Source organism: Drosophila sulfurigaster, chromosome 3 (assembly GCF_023558435.1).
Source record: "Drosophila sulfurigaster albostrigata strain 15112-1811.04 chromosome 3, ASM2355843v2, whole genome shotgun sequence".
Lineage (NCBI taxonomy): Eukaryota > Metazoa > Arthropoda > Insecta > Diptera > Drosophilidae > Drosophila > Drosophila sulfurigaster.
The window spans coordinates 52,144,568-52,165,426 of NC_084883.1; the positions used below are offsets into that span (position 1 = coordinate 52,144,568).

Here is a 20,859-nt window from a genome sequence, read left to right on the forward strand (position 1 = left end):
AATGCGTAACTACTAATTGATATAACTTTCTTAGATTTTGTTTTTTTTCTTTGTTTCGCAACTCAGCAACGGTTAATTTCTAGTTATTGTCCTTGAATTTTGGATATTTGTTTAACTCCCAAAACAGTTTTTGGGTCTTCTTAAACATTCTTTTTGCACTCTTAATTGACTCTCTGTCTCTCTCTCACATTATTGGAGGGCATCGCCAGCAGTGCCTTGTGGGCGTGGCGCGTCGCAATCAAAAATAAAACCAAAAGGAAAACGTGTTTAATAGTGTAAAAAACTCAAGTCTTTTTTTTAGTGTTTAGTGTTAACTAATCTAAAATCGGGAAAATAAGAATCACAAATTGCAAATTGGTTTTCCGAGCGAGAAAACACATGAATTTCGCTATATGCTAAGGACGACAACGCACGCACACAGACAGACTCCCCACATCCAACCATTATCATCTTGTCAGGTACTTAGGCCCTGTTTCCAGAGGGATCAATAACACCTCCAGGTCCTGGTAGACCGCTGGGATGGCCGGTCAGATAGGAATCCACTTGACGTGCTGCCTGGCGACCCTCGGTGATGGCCCAAACGACCAGCGATTGGCCACGCCGGCAATCTGTAAGAATAATGAGCATGAGTTTCCAACACGAACCAAGTTCCCTTTCGTAAACTTACCGCCCGCTGCAAAGACCTTGCTATTTGAGGTGCCATACTGTCCATTGCAGGCCTTGATGTTGCCACGAGGATCGAGCTCTAGTCCCAGCTCTTGGGGCACCGTCTTCTCCGGTCCCAAGAAGCCCATGGCAAGCAGTATCAGATCAGCAGCAAAGTATTTCTCCGATCCCGCAACTTCCTGCATGCGCCATTGTCCCGTCTCCGTCTTGGTCCATTCGACCTCGACGGTATTGACGCCCTTGATGTGACCATTCTCGCCCACAAACTCTTTGGTGGTGGTGCAGTATTGTCGTGGATCCTTGCCCCACTTGAGACGCACCTCCTCATGACCATAGTCCACACGGAACACCTTGGGCCATTGTGGCCATGGGTTATCATCGGCACGCTTTAGTGGTGGCTCTGGCAAGATCTCAAAGGTTGTGATGCTCTTGGCACCCTGACGCAACGATGTGGCAATGCAATCGCAACCGGTGTCGCCGCCACCAATGATGATGACATCCTTGCCTTCAGCGGAAATGATTTCCTTTTTGCCGCCCAGTTGCTTCTTCTGCTGTGCCTCAAGGAATTCCATGGCAAAGTGAATGCCCTGCAGATCGCGATTGGCCAACGGTAAATCACGTGGCCATGTGGAGCCTGTGGTCAGCAGAACGGCATCGAAACTGTAAAGGAGTTTGCAGCAGATTAGCATCGAAAAAAAAGAGGTGCACTCGACTTCAACTCACCCTTCGACCAGCTTCTCGGCGCTGGTGTCCTTGCCAATGTGCACATTGGTGCGGAACTCGATGCCCTCGTCGGCCATGAGATCCACACGTCGCTTGACCACATCCTTGGACAGCTTCATAGTGGGAATGCCATACTGCAGGAGACCACCCACGCGATCATTGCGCTCAAAGACTGTCACAAAGTGTCCAGCACGATTCAACTGCTGGGCAGCTGCAAGTCCCGAGGGACCAGAGCCAACAATAGCGACACGCTTGCCGGTGCGGGTCTCGGGAATCTCAGGTTTGATCCAACCCTGCTCGAAAGCATGATCGATGATGGCGCATTCGATGTTCTTAATGGTCACTGCCGGCTCCGAGATGCCGAGCACACAAGAGCCCTCACAGGGAGCGGGACAGACGCGTCCCGTGAACTCGGGGAAATTGTTGGTCTGCAACAGCTGACGCAGTGCCTCTTGCCACTCGCCGTGGAAGACGAGATCGTTCCACTTGGGAATGATGTTGCCCAGCGGGCAGCCCGTGGAATTGGACTGACAGAAGGGAACACCGCACTCCATGCAGCGGGCCGCTTGCACCTTGAGGTTCTTGCGCACATGCGGGAAGTTGTACACTTCGTTCCAGTCCTGCTGACGCTCGCCGGCATCGCGGTAGGGGGCCGCCTCACGCTTGTATTTGACAAAGCCGCGTGTCTTGTCGAGCACACGATCGGCACGCTTCTGCTCGAGGGCAACATCCTGGATGGCCTCCTCGATGTCCTTGATATGCGGCTCGTGCTTGCCGTTGCCATTCTCAATGGCGGCAACTTTAACGGGCTGCTCCACCTCCTGCTGCTCGGCCAAATCCTTGAGCGCCTTCTGGTATTCGTAGGGGAAGACCTTGACGAACTTGCCCTGTGCCTGCGCCCAGTTGGCCAACAGTTCCTTGGCCACCTTCGAGTCGGTCTTGGCAATGAACTCGCCAAGCAGTTGCTTGACAACAGCAATATCCTCGGGCAGCTGCAATGGCAGCAGCTCCACCGACTCCGGATTCACCTTGGGCTTGAACGAACCGTCAATGTCATAGACATAGGCAATGCCACCGGACATGCCAGCCGCGAAATTGCGTCCAGTCAAGCCCAGGATGACAACCAAGCCGCCAGTCATGTACTCGCAACCATGATCGCCCACACCCTCGACGACAGCGGTGACACCGGAGTTGCGCACACAGAAACGCTCGGCGGCAATGCCACGGAAGAAGGCGGTTCCCTCGGTGGCGCCATAGAGGCACACATTACCCACAATAACGTTGAGGTGCGACTCGAAGGGAGCTGTGTCCTGCGGTGTGATGACCACATTGCCACCACACAGACCCTTGCCCACATAATCGTTGGCATCACCCTTAAGCGTCACGTTTACGCCACGAGCGAGGAAAGCGCAGAAACTCTGGCCAGCCGAACCCTCCAAGGAGATGTCAATGCTTTTGCCCTGAGGCAAACCTGCCTCGCCATATTTGCAGGCAATGTGATAGCTGAGCGTGGAGCCGAAGGCGCGCTCTTCGTTATGGATGGGCATCTGGATAGTGATGTTGTCCTCGGCGCCGCTAAAGATGCGCTGAGCCTGAGCAATTAGCTTGTTGTCAGCACGCTTCTCCAGCTGGAAGTCCTGCTTGATAGAGCCACCCACAATATTGGTGCCAGGACGCAGCTCGAGAGCCGGTTGCAGCAGCAACTTGAGGTCCAAATTGCTGGCCTTGGCCTCGCGTTGGCTGGCAATCTTCAGCAGATCGGTACGTCCAATCAGGTCCTGGAACTTGCGAATGCCCAGGTTGGCCATGATTTGACGGATCTAAGAGAGAGATAGAGAGGGGAAGATTGGTTTAAGTGAGGATAGTTAAGCAAATTTCAAGCAATATCACTTACATCCTCGGCTAACATGAAGAAGAAATTGATGACATGCTCAGGTTTGCCAGTGAACTTCTTGCGCAGCACCGGATCCTGTGTAGCAATGCCCACGGGACAGGTGTTCAGATGACACTTACGCATCATGGTGCAGCCTAAAAGCAAAAATGTATTAAGAGTATATTCTAACATTCGTTGTTCCTCCACTTACCCATGACAATCAATGGAGCTGTGCTGAAGCCAAATTCGTCAGCGCCCAACAAAGCAGCCACAACGACATCGAAGCCCGTGCGCAGCTGTCCATCCGCCTGAACGATCACTCTGTGGTTCCATTGATGAGGTTGACGGGGTTGAGGGGGAAGACATAGAAAGGAATGCAATGTTAATTCAAAGATTCAGTCGGCAAGCCAATGTAATGAGAAGAATTACGAATGGAGCACTGCGCGCCGCGACGATCGTGCGTGTAAAGTGAGTGATCGATTGCTGCGTTATCGGTTATCGGTTATCGATTCATATTCATTGTCATTGTCTAATTTGAGCGTGTGACGTGGGACGGCTGACAGCATTGAGTGTGTAAGCAATCAAGCTATTTAACGATCTTTAAATGATCGGTATTCATTCATTTTACAGATGATTCGCAGCATTCACAGCCATTGTCATTTGTCCTTATATCCAGCGCTTCTTTCGATTAATCGATCGTGCAATCAAGCGTTCTTCCAACGCTGTCATCTGGCTACAGACCAGGCGCTCTCTTCGGTAATATGTTTCGTTCATGATTAGTAACAAGAGACAGGTGGGGAGGGAACATGGGACAGGAGTGCGTTGAGGGGATATGATTGTTCACTTACCTCGAGCGTAGATTATTCAACACCAACACTTGATGCGTCTCAGCAACTCCCAACTCCCATGGCAAACCGGCGTTCTTAATGCCCGTCCAGGAGCTGGCGCCAGTGCCGCCATCGTGGCCAGAGATGACAATGTGCTCGGCCTTACCCTGCAGATGAAAATTACATTCCGTTAGCAGGCAATCTAAATCAAATACAACTCCATTCTTACCTTGGCAACGCCGGAGGCAACCACACCAACGCCCACTTCGGAGACGAGCTTGACGCTGATGCGCGCATTGGGATTGGAGCACTTCAGATCGTAGATCAGCTCGGCCAAATCCTCAATGGAGTAGATATCGTGATGGGGTGGTGGCGAAATCAAACCGACTCCGGGCACCGATTTACGTGTTTTGGCAATGTCCTTGGTCACCTTGTAACCAGGCAGCTCACCACCCTCTCCAGGCTTGGCGCCCTGGGCCATCTTGATCTGCAGATCGTCAGCGTTGGCCAGATATGAGGCGGTGACGCCAAAGCGACCTGAAGCCACCTGTTTGATGGCCGAACGACGGCTGTTGTTGGGATCTTGATCTACAACACAGGTGGGAAATAGCGAAGATTAGATTGGGGTGTGAAGATCACCATAAATTGAGGCACTTACTCAGATAACGATCAGAGTCCTCACCGCCCTCGCCAGTGTTGCTCTTGCCGCCAATGCGATTCATGGTGATGGAGAGCGTCTGATGCGCCTCCAGAGAAATACTGCCAAAGCTCATGGCGCCAGTAGCGAAACTAAAGATCAAGACATTGATGAAATGATCAACTCTTGAAGGCGAGCAACTTCTTAACTTACCGCTTAACAATTTCGCTAGCCGGTTCCACCTCGGACAAATCGATCTTTTGACGATCCGTGACAAATTCAAGTTGACCGCGCAGCGCGCACTTCTTCACGCTGTCCAGTGTAGTCTTCTTGAAAGCCTCGAAGGCGCCGAGGTTCTTGTTCACGGCCGCCTCCTGCAGACTGCCAATGGAAGAGGGCTCATTGATATGCGCCTCGCCGCCATGACGCCAGTGATACTGTCCGGGATTGCGCAAGATGCGTGTGTCTGGCGACACTTTGCCATAGGTGAGCTGGAAACGTTCCAAGCCTTCCTTGGCCAAAATCTCAAGAGTAACGCCGCCAATGCGACTCTGGGTGCCGCGGAAGCACTTGTCAATCAATTCGTTGCCCAAGCCAACGGCCTCAAAGATCTGTGCACTCTTGTACGACTGCAGCGTGCTGATGCCCATCTTGGCCATGACTTTGGCAATGCCCGTATCAATGGCCTGGGCGTAGGCATTGTAGATCTGCTTGTTGGTCACCTCGCCACCAATGACGCCATCATCACGCAGCGCCTGGGCCAATTCGAAGGCCAAGTAGGGACAAATCGCGTCGGCACCGTAGCCGAGCAGGACACAAACGTGATGCACTTCACGTGCCTCGGCCGTCTCCACAATGATGCCGACCTTCATGCGCTGAAGCGTCTCAATCAAATGGTGATGCAGTGCACCCAAAGCCAGCAGTGCAGATACAGCGCAACGTTCATTGGTGCCCGCAGCACGATCCGAGATGACGAGCAGCTGATAGCCAGCCTGAGCGGCCTGGGAGCCTTCGCGACAGATGCGATCGATGCAGTCGAGATAGCCACGATAGCCATCGCTGTACTGGAATGTAATGTCCAGCACCTTGGTCTTCCAGCCGCGATGCGTGTTGCGCTTGAGCAGCTGGGTATCTGGAATGCTCAGTATGGGATTGGAGAGCCAAATGCGATGCACCTGCTGGGCCGATGGCTGCAACAGGTTTGCCTCTGGGCCGAGGGGGCATTGCATGGACATGACAACCTTCTCACGGAATGGATCGATTGGTGGGTTCGTCACTTGGGCGAACAGCTGCTTGAAGTACTCATAGGGAATGGGCTGGAATGTGGACAGACAGGCCAGCGGTGCATCGTTGCCCATTGAGCCGAGGGCCTCCTTTCTGTAATTGGGGAAAAAGAAAGTGGTTTAGTTAAGCAGAGTCTCTGGAATGTTAATGAGGGGTTGATTTCTTATCTCCAGAAAGAGTAATAACTGATAATTTGTATATAACGTGGAGTCCCTATCGTTAGCTTAGTGATTTTACAAACTTCGGAAATAACTTCCGCTTCTTAGTAAGCTTTTTAATTTCTTAAACTTAATTTGAATTCTGATCGCTTAAGCCAGGAATAGTTGTGACGAGATTATGGTGTCTAACACTCTTAACTTCAGCGTACTTACTTGTTCTTAAACATCGGTATGAGAAGCATGTTGACCGTCTCCGTGGTGTAGCCAAAGAGCGAGAGACGTGGATCAAAGATGCCGCGCTGTGAGGCAGGTGCCGTTGGCGGCTCCTCTTCGGGAGTGTTGAGTACGTTGGCATTGCGGATCTCATCCAGAGTGATCTAAACAACAAGATAAATACTAAAGATTAGTGCTGAATATAGAAAGGTTATTCATAAAGGGCATGCCAAACGAACTGAACGCAAAACATCAACGACTAAAGACGTCTAACCGTCTAACGTCGACTCACCATCTGGATCAATCCACAGAGAGGTTACATTGTGAGCATGGTAGAGAAATGGACAAATTACAGAGAGATTACAGTGGTTAAACGGGAACAAATTTTGAATATAATTTTGGTATTTGGGTGGAGTGCTCAGTGTGTACCTGGAAGGTGTGTCTAAGGCTTGGTCTAATCCGCAATTGGATAACTCACCTTCTGCTGAAGCCAGTCGGAATGGGGACGCGACTTGGCGATCTGCGCCTTCAGTTCAATGTCCTGAATGAGCTTCTGCTCCTTGGTGTCGACGAGCAACATGCGGCCAGGCTTGAGGCGACTCTTGAGCGTCACCTGTGAGGGATCCACATCATAGACACCTACCTCAGAGGCCATGACCAGCACATTCTCCTTGGTCACATAGAAACGTGACGGACGCAAGCCATTCCTATCGAGGACAGCTCCGATGTAACGTCCATCGGTGAAACTGATCAGAGCAGGACCATCCCAGGGCTCCATTACACAGGCGGCCCATTGATAAAAGTCCCGCTTCTCCTGGGGCATGGTGCGATCATTCTGCCAAGCCTCTGGCACCATGGTCATCACAGATTCGGGCAGCGATCGATCGCTAGCCATCGTGATGAACTCCAACACACAATCGAACGAACCGGAATCGGAGAGATTGGGCTCGACCACCGGGTAGAGTTTCTTGAGTTGATCGCCAAAGAGTTCGGACTGCATGACGCCCTCGCGAGCCTTCATCAGATTCACATTGCCACGCAGCGTATTAATCTCGCCATTGTGGGCCAGCACACGCAGAGGATGAGCCCTCTCCCAGCTGGGGAAGGTGTTCGTCGAGAAGCGAGTGTGCACCAATGCCATGTAGGTTTCAAACTGTGGATTCTTCAGATCCGTATAGTAATCCCACAGCTGATCGGAGGTGAACAGACCCTTGTACACAACCGTGCGATCCGACAGCGAGCAGATATAGAAGCGTCTGCCTGGCTTGGTCAGCTCGTGACTTGCCCGCTTGCGCAGCACAAACACCTGACGTTCGAAAGCCTTCTCATCGAGTCCCTCGGGACGTAGCACAAACACCTGACGCGACAGTGGCTCCGATTTGCGTGCAACGACGCCAATCGCCTGCTGATTCGATGGCACTGTGCGCCATGTCAACACAGTCAGGCCCAGACTCTTGGCCAGCGCATTGAACTCCGCCTCGGCGGAGGAGTGCTGAGCCACGTCCAAGTAGAAAATGCCCGTAGCATAGTTACCCAACTCCGGCAAGGTTATACCCTGCTCGGCGCTGTGTGGAAGAAGACATTTAAGAGGTTATCATTGAGTAAATACGTCATGGGCACTGAGAGAAATTTGTGTATGTGTTCGTAAAAGTTGACAACCAAAAGATTTATATAGATTGAGATCATTACATTCTCAATGGAAGAATATTTCCTATTCATTTCTGCCAAAATTTTGACTACATTACTATGAGGTTTTTTTCTACTATCAGTTCAATTAGTGTCAATTTGGAAAAAGACTCGACTACACTGCAAAAACTTGATATAAATTAAAATTAATTAAATTCTGAATATTTCGAAAAAAGTTTAATGTATTTAACACTCTTCTACAAAAAAATTATGACATTTACGACTTTTAATATTACTATAACTTTAGGTTTTTATTTATGGCTTTACTTCCCTATTATACAGTTCGATGCATGAAAATATATTGTCATTGTCGACTATTTCTCGCAGTTTGACTATTAAAATTGGCGCGGGATTCGTTTGTGAATTGCTGTTAAGCGTTTTGCCATTCAATTCAACTTGATTCATTCGCAAATTCCATTTGCTTTTGTGGCGTCAAGAATATGACGAAACACCAGATGCTGATAAGGTAACCTAACTAGGGGAACTGTTGTTGCTCCCCGACATCAACAGCTGCCAGTCTACACGCTGCCCTCGTCCCCATCGTTTCCCTCAGACGCTTCATGCGTCTGTTCAATTGTGGTAGACACTCGTCCGATTGTCATTCAAACGCGCATTACTTAAGTGAACATGTAAGCAGAGAGGTTTCGGTTCTGATCAACCTAGAGAGACCCTGGAGAGGCTTTTTTGAGAGATTTGCTGGTAGCAAAGAGCGTAACAGTTAGAAGGAAATATAACTATATGTAAATATATGCTACTGATTAGCATCTTAACTTAAATTAAACTTGTAATTAGCAACTTGAATGCAGCTACCCCGCTTCTAAACATTTCTAGAGGGTATATTATATACAAAGAAATGCGAGTTTTTATTACTACGTCGTGGGGGTTTTGATTTCGCAATATGTTGTTGATGTATATAGAAACCCATGCGTTTCTTGAACTTGGCATTAGGAAACCTGTTGCTCTACATTTCTAATAGCTCTCTCCCCACGTTCTTGCAATCTTTCTCTTTCGCATAATCTCAATCACTCGGCACGTGCGTGACAAGTGCGAATTTCGACGCGTATTTCGAGTATTTCACAAGTTTTTTTGTTATTTTTTTTTTTTTTAATTTTAGGCGTGCGACACGACGTCAAAAAGAATTTGAACATATCAATCAGAGGCCGATGTCTGGTCTAGTCTAGCTAGGCGCTAATTAAACACGATTTACAACGTGACGTGTTTTTATTAGGCATTATTGAGGTAGCGCTTCTCTGTAAAATATAACTATACCTCGAGTTTGTATGCAAATAACGAAACAACACTGCGATAATGAAAGTGTTAATAAACTACCTCAACTTTATAATAGAACGCAAAACAGTAGTTATATCTATATAATGTTGGGGCTATTAAACACTTTTCGTGTTATTACTTTATAATCTGGCTAAATCTGGCGTTCCGTCAAATCACTTTCATTTCGCTTTTATATCTAATCTTTACGAGTATAATACAACACACTCATGACTTTGTAAAATGAACTTTAAAGTTCATAAAATCCAGATTTTATCTGGGAACTACGTATTATACGATATATAAAGTATGTAGTATATATTTATCGTATAAAAAGTTGCGCTTTCGGGCTTGTTATTATGCATGTGTCATAATTGTTAGACCTTGTCGTGTTTTTCCATTTCGCGCTCTTCTGTGAAAGAATATAATGGAATACAATTGGAACAATTTGCGTCAAAGTAATTACCTACAACAACTATTACCACTGCCCCTCCTCTTCGCACTTTCTATACCCCAATCGCAATTTATTATGTGGAGAAGCGTGACGAACGTTTCGAAAATAATTTGTGCCAAATATTGAGCGAAAATTGCATACACGGATTTTCAGTTTATTCTGGTTGCAGTTGGAAGTAGTAGTATTTTACGGTTTGAGGATGTGCCTCATTTTGGCAGACTATTTTTGACGTGCTCTCGCCTGATCTTTGTATCTGGTATTATTTCATCTACTTGTCTATTTTTTCATTCTTTTTTTCTATTTTTTTTTTTTTTGTGTCGAGACCGAGCCAATGAAGCGGCGAAACGCGGTGGCAAATGCACATGTTCAAACAAGAGATGTAAGTAAACAACAAAATGATTTAAGAAATGCAAATTTGAGAATACAACGAAGGTGAAATGCACTACACAATCGTATAAAATTACTTGCAAGAGAAGTCAACAATAAAACTAGTCTCTGATAATTTCATTCAAAAGTTTGCTTATCAGTCTTTCAAATAGTAGATTAATAAAAGAAGGAAACTCATATATAATATAAATTGCAAATGTGCAATATATTTTTGTTACGTATTAAAAGGAGATTTATATCTTGAAAATAATCTGTGGGATTTGCAAAAACCAATGGAAATTCTTCTGAAGGCCAAAGTTCACATTTGAGATAATAAAACTGATTGGAACTCTATTCACAAAATTTAATTTAAAGCTAATCAAAACGTGCTGTGCACATTTGGTTGCTTTTTTTTCTAAAAATAAAAGATAAGATATATCTCACAAGAACGAGTCTGTCAAGGGAGGGCGATAGCTGAGCTACCCTTGAATTGGGCAAGGGCACAAATGCTAATAGACAGCTTTAAACTATTTTTATAGGCGTTGCGCACGAGATCGCGGCGATGTCGCGAACGATTGTGCGCCGTGTAAACCATTCATCAATGGCACCAGGCAGAGTTGTCACACTGCCAACTGTAAATGTGTTTGTGTGTGTGTGTATGTATGTGTGTGTGTTGTGAGCACGATGAGAGCTGATGAACTTACAGAGCCTTGGCATAGAGTCCGTGCGGAATGGAAGCCAAGACACCAGCGCCATCGCCAGTGTCATTGTCACAGGCGCAAGCGCCTCGATGATTCATCCGTTCTGACAGGGTCTGGGCATCACGTAGAATCTGTACACAAGGAATTGAAATAGAAAATGGAATGTAGCTCTTGAGTTCATTTCCAGTCTGGAAACTTACCTTGTGAGAGCGTTTGCCATCGATGGCCACAATGAAGCCAACGCCGCATGCCTCATGCTCGTTCTGGGGATCGTAGAGTCCCTGTTTGCCAGGTGCCTCCCATGGCATCTGCTGCTGCTGCTCCTCTCCATCGTGGTCATCATCAACATCAGCTTGCTGCACTTCACTCAAATTGGACACATTCGATGACTGTGCGTTGCTGGCAAAGTTATCGATATCGATATCGTTTTCAAAGTTATTATTATCGTTGCTGTTGTTGATGCTGCTATCAACACTTGTTGCACATTCAAATTCGCAATTGTCAGTGATTATTGGTGCCATTATACGCAATTACCGTTGCACTTGCTTAAACTTTTCGCTTTTGCTGTTCAGTACTTGTTGTAATAGTATTTGTTTATTAGTTTTTGACTTTGCTTTTTTATTATTTCACTTGCACTTGCTGATTGGTTTAACACAGTTTAATTAGCACAGTAAAACTCTGATGTTTTTCTTTTTGCTGTAGAGAGGGAGAAAAAAAAGAATAACAAATTGAATTTACAACGTGTTGAAAAATTGTGTTGCACTTGAGATAAAGCAAATTTTGTATTACAACCGCTTTTCACTTTGCACTATATTTGCACACGCACACGTACACACACACACATACAACACTTTTCTGCTTGCCTCAACGTTTATGGGGTTCCTCTAGCAGAGCGCTTTTTGGGGCACACGCGACACTGACGGCTGCTCACAAGCGAATGAGCTCCAACAGCGCAGCGCAGTCATGTCTAACCCCTAAGCAGAGCAGCGCAGCGCACATCGCAGCACGGGAGAGCGCCAGCAAAGCAACGATCTGCGTTCTGCGTTCATTCTCTCAATCTTTTTTCGCGTTCTCTCGCACACCCTTTTGCGGATGCTAGTGAGAGATTTATTCCTATGGTTTGTTATTGCATTTGCAAGTTTATTTGCTTTTCCTTGAACTTATTGCTCTCACTCGCTCTAACACCCTTTCTATAGGCGTCGGCGTTTTGTGCATTGGTTTCTGCTCTTCTTACTTATCGAACATTAATATTCGCGGCTGCAGCAGACGCTGCAAAATTTGCTGCGTAAAATAAATGTGCACTTGACTCAATATTGGCAATATTGATTCAATTACTCCATATATAGCACAGAAGATAGTTCAGTTCAATCGACCCACTCACACATACACACACTCACACATGCAAGTTCATAATTAATCATCAATATCATCGAAGGGGGTCTAGCTCTTACATATGTAGTTGTTGGTTTTGGTTTGCTGGCGCCTTTATCGAAGTAGGAACATTAACGTTATCATTCACAATCGTGAAATACTTGTTTATATATATTTATAATTGCTATATTGCGAGTGCTCTTTACGAGCGCAACAAGTGCATTTCGAATTTGAATTCCAATATACAGTTTAATTAAGAGTACATAAAAAGTACTTACAAAACGAGTATCAACAAAATGCCCCCACACACAGTCACACAAAAACCGACAACAACAACAACAATTCCAAATATGTGAGAAGTTCAGTTTGTGTGGATGTGAAAATCAAGCGCAACAACAAGCACGTTAAATGCATATTTTAAGGTAAAATAACAGCAATATTTAACAACAGCAAAATAAAATATTTACAGCTTATTCAGAAAATAAATAATCATTATTTGTTTGTTTTAAACGAAAAGTTCCTGTTCGGAGAAGGGATTATATTATGTACTCGTAATATTGTATTCGGAAAGTCAATGACGCAAATAAACTATATGTACATATTTATGTGGACAGCAAAAAATCTGTCAACCATTTGTCTCCCTGGGTCCATCAACCTCAGATCTAAATAAATAGACGAAAACAAAATGCAATTCCTTTGAGTTTTTCATATGATATTCAAATGGAACAGTTCTATATATACGAATTAAGAATTTGACGATAATATTCGTCGCATTTTATTTTTAACAAAATGCAAATTTGTTTGTCACCTATCAGAATTTCGCAAACCAAAAAAAAGTGATCAAAAAAATGGCTCACAAAATTTTCCATGACACGCGCCCCTCATTAAAGTGAAAGAATGAAATGGCAATAATTGGAGCACGGGAGAGCGATTTAGTTTGGAGACTTATCTATAGCCAGAGGTCCCGTGTTAATGAATGCTGCACAAATTAATCAATCAATCCACACACATGAATTGGCTCTGATAAGCGACGTGTCGGCCAAGTTCAGCGATCCGCTGAAAACACGCGTAGAATCATCGTGTTTCCCCGCCCCCGGCCCCGAGAGCACGATACGTAATCTGTTGTACCATAAAACAGTCAGACACAACATATACATACATACATACACATACAGACTCAAATATGAATTATACATGCAGTTTAAATTGGTCAAAGTCCCAGCCGGCCGGCAAGAGAACGATCCCCGACTTATCTGCGAACAGACTACGTCACGTTGAGTTGCGTTGCGTTGCGTTGTCGCAAGGTCGGCGGAAGACGGAGACGCAAGACGGTGACACATTGGTGAAATATACACTCCAGACAATCGAGAGAGTGGCAAAGAGAGCGACACAAAGAGAGAGGACAAAAGAGAGACATACCTACGACTATAAACAGACGCAGACCGGTTTGGTGAAGCCGATAAGTGCCAAAATTCTAAAGCGATAATATACTCCCCAAGTGTGCTTTTTGCGTGTTTCTATTCGGGAGGGGGGTCTGCATGGGGGTATCAGGCGTTCAACATGTGGTGTGTGAGTGTCTGCAGCTGAGGAGGAGTCAGGAGTGCCACACATTAGCTTTATACTCTGTAGCATAACGCGAACAGTTTATGATAAACTATCACTTTCAAATCAAGCAAGTAGCTGGAAAGTCAATAGTAATAATGTGTTTACAGGGTATATGTAAGTCGGGATGTGCGATTTGCAATTGCCTGTTTAATTCATAATTTGTTTTGGCACACCTTTGTCTCCGATAAGACCCTACGACGGGTTTTTTGGCACACTGAACTCGTTGGCAAAGTGCGCAATCAATCGCGATAGCCAGGAATTTAGCTGAAAGATTGATTTGCGTCCAATTTGGAAGTTGAACAAAAAAGAGTCATCATAGATTTGCAATTTGATAATGGTCGTAATAAAAAAAGAAAATACACACGATTTTGTAGCGTGATACGAACAGCTGAAGCTGTATATCATCTATAAATAAAAATAAAAATGTTATGAATGAGTCGAGTGATAACAGTTTGCTGGAGCGCGTGTGCCATGGATGTGATGTAGGTCGGACCCCTATACTTCGTACCCCCTGAGCACGAAGCGAGAGTGCGCTATGGAAAAGTTTAACAAAATTTCAAGTGCCTGAGATATTATTCACAAAAGCAGCGGCAACCGTTCACCCCAATTACGCATTAAGTTCTAAAATAAAAAAAATAGTAATAAAATTTAATTAAATGAGCTCCCGGAATAAAACGAGTACTTTACTCGCATATCAAGATTGTAGCTGCAAATTCTATTATAATTTTTTTGACAGAATTGAAAGTCCCTTACATAATTCCGCACGACCACGCATAAATTCTATTTTAAGAAGGCCAAAAACAAAGAGCATAATCTAGCTCCGTCATATAGTACATGCCATAAGAGATGACTCTAAAATAGATTCTCGAAATGAAAAATCTATCACGTGTTCGCGGAATGATGTTTTCTATTATTCAACAACAAAAAACTCGATAAAAAAACAAGTGTCGAGTTTGATCAACTGTGAGATACCCGCTACCCATTTTGAATAAAAGCAAAATATTGCGGTATTCTCAAAATATGCAAAAAAAAAAAAATAATACAAAAATACTTAAAATAATCCTATAGGTATATTTTGTATATCGATATAGTACAACATTCAAAATATACCATAGACTGCATAATATACCAAATTGCTAGTCAAAGCAACTAAGACCCCAAGTAAGTAGGCGTTTCTGCCCATCCCAAAGTATTTCTTTAATAACTTGGACAATTTTTATCTGATCGCAACCAAATCAGGAATCATAATTACTATAATTGTTATTTTATATACCAAAATTCGCAGCTCTCGCTCTAAAATTACGATTGTTATTCGATTTTTGAAGATTTATGAGGGCGGAAATGGGTGTGGCAAAAATTTGAAACAAACTTGATCTGTGTGCAAACATAACAAATACTGGCGGAAAATAGAGCTCTATCTCTTATAGTCTCTGAGATCTAGGTGTTCATATGGACAGACAGCCAGACGGACAGACAGACATGACTAGATCGTCTCGGCTGTTGACGATGATTAAGAATATATATTCCTTATACGGTCGGAGATGACTCCTTCTACCTGTTACATACATTTCCTGCCGACACAAAATTATAATACCCTTCTACCCTATGGTTAGAGGGTATAAAAATAGCATGGAAAGTATGTACAGAAATGAGCAATAGAGAGGCGACAATGCAACAAAATCGCTGCACAAATATTTGAATCTTCGGGAAAATACACAAAGTATAAGACGCCGACATGGGCAAAGAGATCTGATAGAACAAACAAAATGCACAGATATAAAAATCTGACACTGGTTGAGAGTGAGAGAGAGGAAGAGAGGCGGAACGCACTTCCAGTGCTGCGTCGGTTCAAAGTCCCAGGCCCGACCAATATTTAGTCTATATTTATCTGGCCTATGATATATACAGAGTGTACACACACACACACACACACGCACATTTCTATGTATTTTTATAATGTAAACAAACGTTGCGATTACGACTACGATGATTACGATTACGAGAAAGCGCAACAAGTTTCAATAACCTTCCCCAGGAATTTTGTGTACAACAAAATCCGAGTATCAATTTCGGATAAACACAATTTGTTTATTGCGTGCAAGTTTCGTGTTTCTCCCTCCCCATAGTAAAAATATACATCCTTTCATTCTCCCCCATCGTAATTTGAGTATCGTAAATCTAAGATTTCGATTTTGAACTATTTACGATACGATTTCATAAAATGCGCATTATCTGACTCGTTGATTGTTAGTATTGCTACCGCTTCTTATCGGACGCGTATTTCAAGTAGTCGTGAATTTTATTGAATCTAGTTATATACCGAGGAATACCGATTATATATGAGTGTACTTAGATTTGTTTTTTTTTTTGGTTTTTGTTACACTTGCCTGTAGTTTGTGCACTTTGCAGTCAACAGCTGTGCAAACTTACAGGCGGAAGGGAACATAGAGATTGCGCCAATTAGGCGCAAATCCACAATATTTAAAAATAGTAACAATTTGTTTTCATTATCGAACAAGCGATATTATGGCACAGACCCCGTTGGGTTTAATTGGCTACAGAGAAAGCAGTCGCAAGTCTGTTTGGGTTTCAATTAAGCTTTGAAAGTTGCCTTGAAGGTATGGAATTTATTTGTCAGGGTTAGTTTCATACTTTCAGTAGAATTCCTCAACCAGACGATATTTACAGTGTAACAACTGGTTTTCAAAATAAATCTGAAATTCCTATGCGAGAGAATTACATTTCGCAATTCATACTAAATATAATTTAATTGACACCAGTTAAATTGTGTAGAAAAATATAGTTTTAATACGATTCGAAAAAAAAGCAGCTGGTTAAGAAACTAATGGAATACCAAGAAAATTGTGATTTGAAATGTAAATATTTATGATAGTTAACCTATTCAATATCATATTCAATCACGAAAATAATTTAGCCTTAAGTCGCCTTGATCTATCCTATAGATAAATTCAAGCAACTGATATGACGTTATTATATGTTATGTTATTATTATATTATACATATACATATAATAGAAGGGCTCATTGGAAAACTGATATTTCTATTAATTTAATATTAATTATACAATTTACTTATTGTTTATAAAAGAAAAGAGAATCATATTTCAACCTACACAAATACAAATAATACTGTACTAAGTCTAGTTCTCTTCAATTTCTTTCAGTGATATATCATGCGATATTCAATGACTGCACCTACTCGGATCGGTTTTGTCCAGATAATATAACATGCCGCTGCTATTTATAGCTCAGGCCCTGGCTAAGGTGCGGTCCGGGTATGTCAAGGGGCTCTCTTCAACCCCGCATGATGCGCCCGCCAATTAGATGAATGGAGACCGCAGTTGGCAGTCGAGTAGATAATAAAGAAACGTCGCAATTTTCTCGCATTGCATTTGCATTCCAGGTTTGGCTCCCGTTTGTGGTAAGTCTCATCAATTGCACAGCCTTGGGGCAGATTTCAGTGCTTTCACCTCACCTCCAATAGTGTTATTTGTTATTGTTTTAATTGCGTAAGTGGAGCAACCTCGCCTGCTTACGTCACGTGATGCAAGTGACGACAACATATAGAACCAAGACGATTCAATTTCCTTGCATGCAATTGCAAGACAACACTGCGTGGTTCGCTTATCAGTGCGTTTCTTATACCCGGTAACCATTAAGTTGAGGGGTATTTCTATTTGGTCAAGCAGAAAAAGACAATTTACATGCATTTTAGAAGTATTTAATTTTGTAATTTTGTTTACTAAAAATCGAACACTTTTCACGTGATGATTTCTGCAATCTAAAATGACGAGTCAATATAGTCAACTCATTGAACTTAAACACTATAAGAGGTAGAGTTAAGAAATTTCGGAAATAAACAGTTATGTTATAAATCTAAGAAACACTGAATAGCCATCGTAATTTAAAAGCTAAGTTGCCAAAATGTTATATACTCTATAATAAATATAATCTAAATAGCTTGCTGGGAGTATCCCAAAGTCGAGCATACATTTCGTTAGCATTCAAACTTGTTGGTTCTTAATCCTAGGCAACTGGCAATCGATCAAAGCGATCCCATTGTTATACAATATCAGTCAGATGCCTTGGTCAGTCAGTTTGCTGACGCATTATGGAGAACATAATGCCATATAAATCAAAGGGCATTAAATGCACCGTAAATGACAATTAAGGAAATTGTCGTCAACAAAATGCACCTCAATCAGCGATTCAACAAATAGCAAATAACAAACAAAATGCATAATAACGATTTGTTGTTATCTTGTGCAGATGCATTTCATTGCACTGCATTGGTTTACTCCCATTTCCCTTAGCGCCAACGACGCAATTTTCCGCTGGAAAAATCACTGACTGACCACAGACTTCGTGACATTGACGGCGCCTGTCTGATGGAATATCGTATATCAAATTTCTGTCTCAATTCGCATCCCACATCTCGTTACTTGATTTACTAATTGAAATGCTAATCGTTAAATGTTAAATGGGGCCTTTGAACACTTGTATATAATAGTATTTCTTCTACTTTCGAAATTGACAAGGTTTCACTTTACTATATTAATTAGTGTACTATATCAATTAGTCGAATTAACCTGTTATTTAATTCATTACAATTCCCAGCCTAAATAGTGTAAGCTGGCAATGAAAATGTCAATTAAATTGCCACAAGCTGATAAGAAAGCTTAGTGGGGAAATTGTTGCCTAAGCTCTCTCTTAAGCCAAATTGCTGTATAACAATGACAACACTGTTATCCTTTCAATTGAAGTGCACTTTGCAAATGCTTTTTAATAGCGTGAAAAGAACTAGAAAAGAAAAATACAACAATGAGTGTGTGTGGCTTACATAATCGCAAGCTTATGTGAAGAGAGCACGAGAGAGCGGGGCAGGCAGTGATGCTGGCAAACGCACAGCTCGGGAAGGAAGAGCGAGATGTACATACATAGGAATACATAAGGATACACGCATACATACTTAGTTGAATGCCAAAGTTCAGCTCGCAGCTGTGACGTAGAAAAGGCAAACACACAGAAGCTTTCACACATTATTTTGCACACCCCTATACAAACACACCCACCCACACACACACACATATATACACAGTGGCGACATTTTGACGCCCATGTCACGTACACAAACCGCAGTCGAAGTTGGCGTCGCTGCCGACGCAGTGGGAGGCTGTGAGAAGTCATGAAAAACAAATTAAATTGAGAATGGAATCCCACAAGAGAATGTCAAAATGCTTGACGAAGGATACGCACGCACACACGCACACTAGTTTGTGTGTGTCCATTACGGTAGCTGAGCACCAGCCCCCATATAAAACAACAACAGCAACGCCATGCCAATAATAATAACTACAACACCAACAACACTGACTACTGGCAGCAGCAGCAGCGTCGACGACCAACGCGCAGTGACAGCAGCAGCAGCAGCCTCAATATCAAAATCACTGCCATGGCAATTGCAGAGACCTAACCTTACACTGACCTTGAAGCGGAGCAGTAGAGCAGAGTAGCGTTGAGTGGAGAGTAGGCTGCTTTGCTGCCTGTTCTGGAACGCGGCTTTGGCAAGTAAGTATAAAAAAGATAGCAAAACAAGCTCTACATACACTACATATACTTATCGTCGTCGTCGACGTCGCGTGCAAAGAATCCGTAAGCGAGAACAAAAAAAAATAAATAAATAGTCAAGCGAAGCGTACAACGCAGCGCAGCAAATAAGCAGTAAAACGATTGAGCAGCGCAAAAGGGGTGGGAGCGGCATAAACATACAACTGCTGAAAGCACATAAACACACATACACAATCACAGGCATAGAGAACACACACACAACTTCAGTTCAGCCAACGACAAGAGCAGGAGGCTTGCGGCAGGACGGACGTAAGGAAGGGAGAGAGCTTTGCTTTTGCCTTTTTGTCACACCGCCGGCCATCAATGTGGAGAAGCATTAAGTAATCACTCGGAGTCACATCATAGCACAATTGATATTCGCTTGGCAGGTTGATTTTTATAAATAGCTTCAACAACGCGAACCAATTTACCAAAAAAAAAAGGGTGTTCTAATTATATGTACGGCACTGTAATCTGAGGCTTCTGCTGCTGCTCCTACTTCTTGTGCTACCTTCTTCCCGTACCCTCTTGTATACATAAGTTATGCAAATGTGTGTGTGTACATACATGTGTATGCGCCTCTATGTAAAATTTTTATCGATTTTTGCGGCCGCTAAACTCCTCTGGGAGTTAACGAAGTAATTATGCGGGAGTCTGTCTGAGCAGTTTTTATTCACGTACATATGTACATATGTTTATTGTCTAATTTGACAAACTTTAAATTCACTTTTTAACTTAACACTATTTGCATTTACTTTTGCGTGACTCGATGTTTTTTTTTTTGTAGTTTAACTGTTTTCACTGTAAGCACAAAATGAAGAACTTTTTCAGTACATCCGTATTGCTTTAAGCACTGCGATTTGGAATTATTTTCGTCAACGTCCGATGGATTCAGAATGCGACTGATTCCTTCAAAAGACCGAATAAGAATGAACGAGCGCCTAGGACGAAAGTCGCATTTTCATGCACTACGAAAAGAGCGAGAGAGAGCGAGTACGAGTGAGAGAATTATCAAGCACCACTGCTATAGACTCCAATTTAAACTGAATGAGCTTTTTTCTGCCTAGCAGATGTTACTGATAAAGAACAGAACGCAATACCAAAATTGTTTAAGCTGTGTTTTATTAGCGGCATTTTATGATGCACTATGCCTAAAAGCATAGTGAAATTTTAAGTATTTATTTAAATATTTAACAAAAAGCTTATATCAGCTCTAACGTATGCTATACAATTTTCATAAGAATTCCGTTACACCCGCACTTTATGGCATGTTGAATGCTGACTGTTATGACACTTAAAAATATCGATAGCTAGTTTTGGTGTTGTGCACGCTCTGGTTAGAATTCATAAAACTATACAGCCTATTGATTTATTTCTTTTTTTGCAAAAATGTGTTCTATTA

The 20,859-nt window shown here is 43.2% G+C and overlaps 1 protein-coding gene across 3 annotated transcripts; it reads right to left on the reverse strand.

Moving 5' to 3' along the window:
- Positions 1 to 35: 35 nt before the first annotated feature.
- LOC133841226 (uncharacterized) lies at positions 36 to 20,374 on the reverse strand. Of its 3 annotated transcripts, none has more exons than XM_062273581.1 (14): positions 20,213 to 20,374; positions 11,055 to 11,550; positions 10,858 to 10,985; positions 6,860 to 7,946; positions 6,382 to 6,545; positions 4,940 to 6,103; positions 4,748 to 4,878; positions 4,319 to 4,677; positions 4,111 to 4,256; positions 3,474 to 3,583; positions 3,284 to 3,417; positions 1,390 to 3,209; positions 668 to 1,326; positions 36 to 608 (listed from the first exon to the last, which is right to left on the reverse strand). In XM_062273581.1, exons 2-14 carry the CDS (start codon positions 11,373 to 11,375, stop codon positions 463 to 465), a joined length of 6,369 nt encoding a protein of 2,122 aa, XP_062129565.1. In that variant the 5' UTR covers positions 11,376 to 11,550; positions 20,213 to 20,374; the 3' UTR covers positions 36 to 462. The 3 variants fall into 3 exon arrangements, 2 of the variants coding, with proteins under 2 accessions (XP_062129565.1, XP_062129564.1); XM_062273580.1 differs by lacking the exon at positions 20,213 to 20,374 and adding an exon at positions 11,701 to 11,718; XR_009894278.1 differs by lacking the exons at positions 36 to 608; positions 668 to 1,326; positions 1,390 to 3,209; positions 3,284 to 3,417; positions 20,213 to 20,374 and adding exons at positions 3,692 to 4,013; positions 11,701 to 11,774 and having other exon boundaries at positions 3,473 to 3,583.
- Positions 20,375 to 20,859: the final 485 nt, after the last annotated feature.

What these genes read in the sequence shown, in the direction of transcription:
- LOC133841226 (XM_062273581.1), bottom strand. Translation starts at nt 11,375, where the DNA reads ATGGCACCAATAATCACTGACAATTGCGAATTTGAATGTGCAACAAGT. An exon ending in CCGACTGGCTTCAGCAGAAG is followed by an intron (nt 6,546 to 6,859) that starts GTGAGTTATCCA and finishes CTTGTTGTTTAG; the next exon opens with ATCACTCTGGATGAGATCCG. An exon ending in ATACCGATGTTTAAGAACAA is followed by an intron (nt 6,104 to 6,381) that starts GTAAGTACGCTG and finishes CCCCAATTACAG; the next exon opens with AAAGGAGGCCCTCGGCTCAA.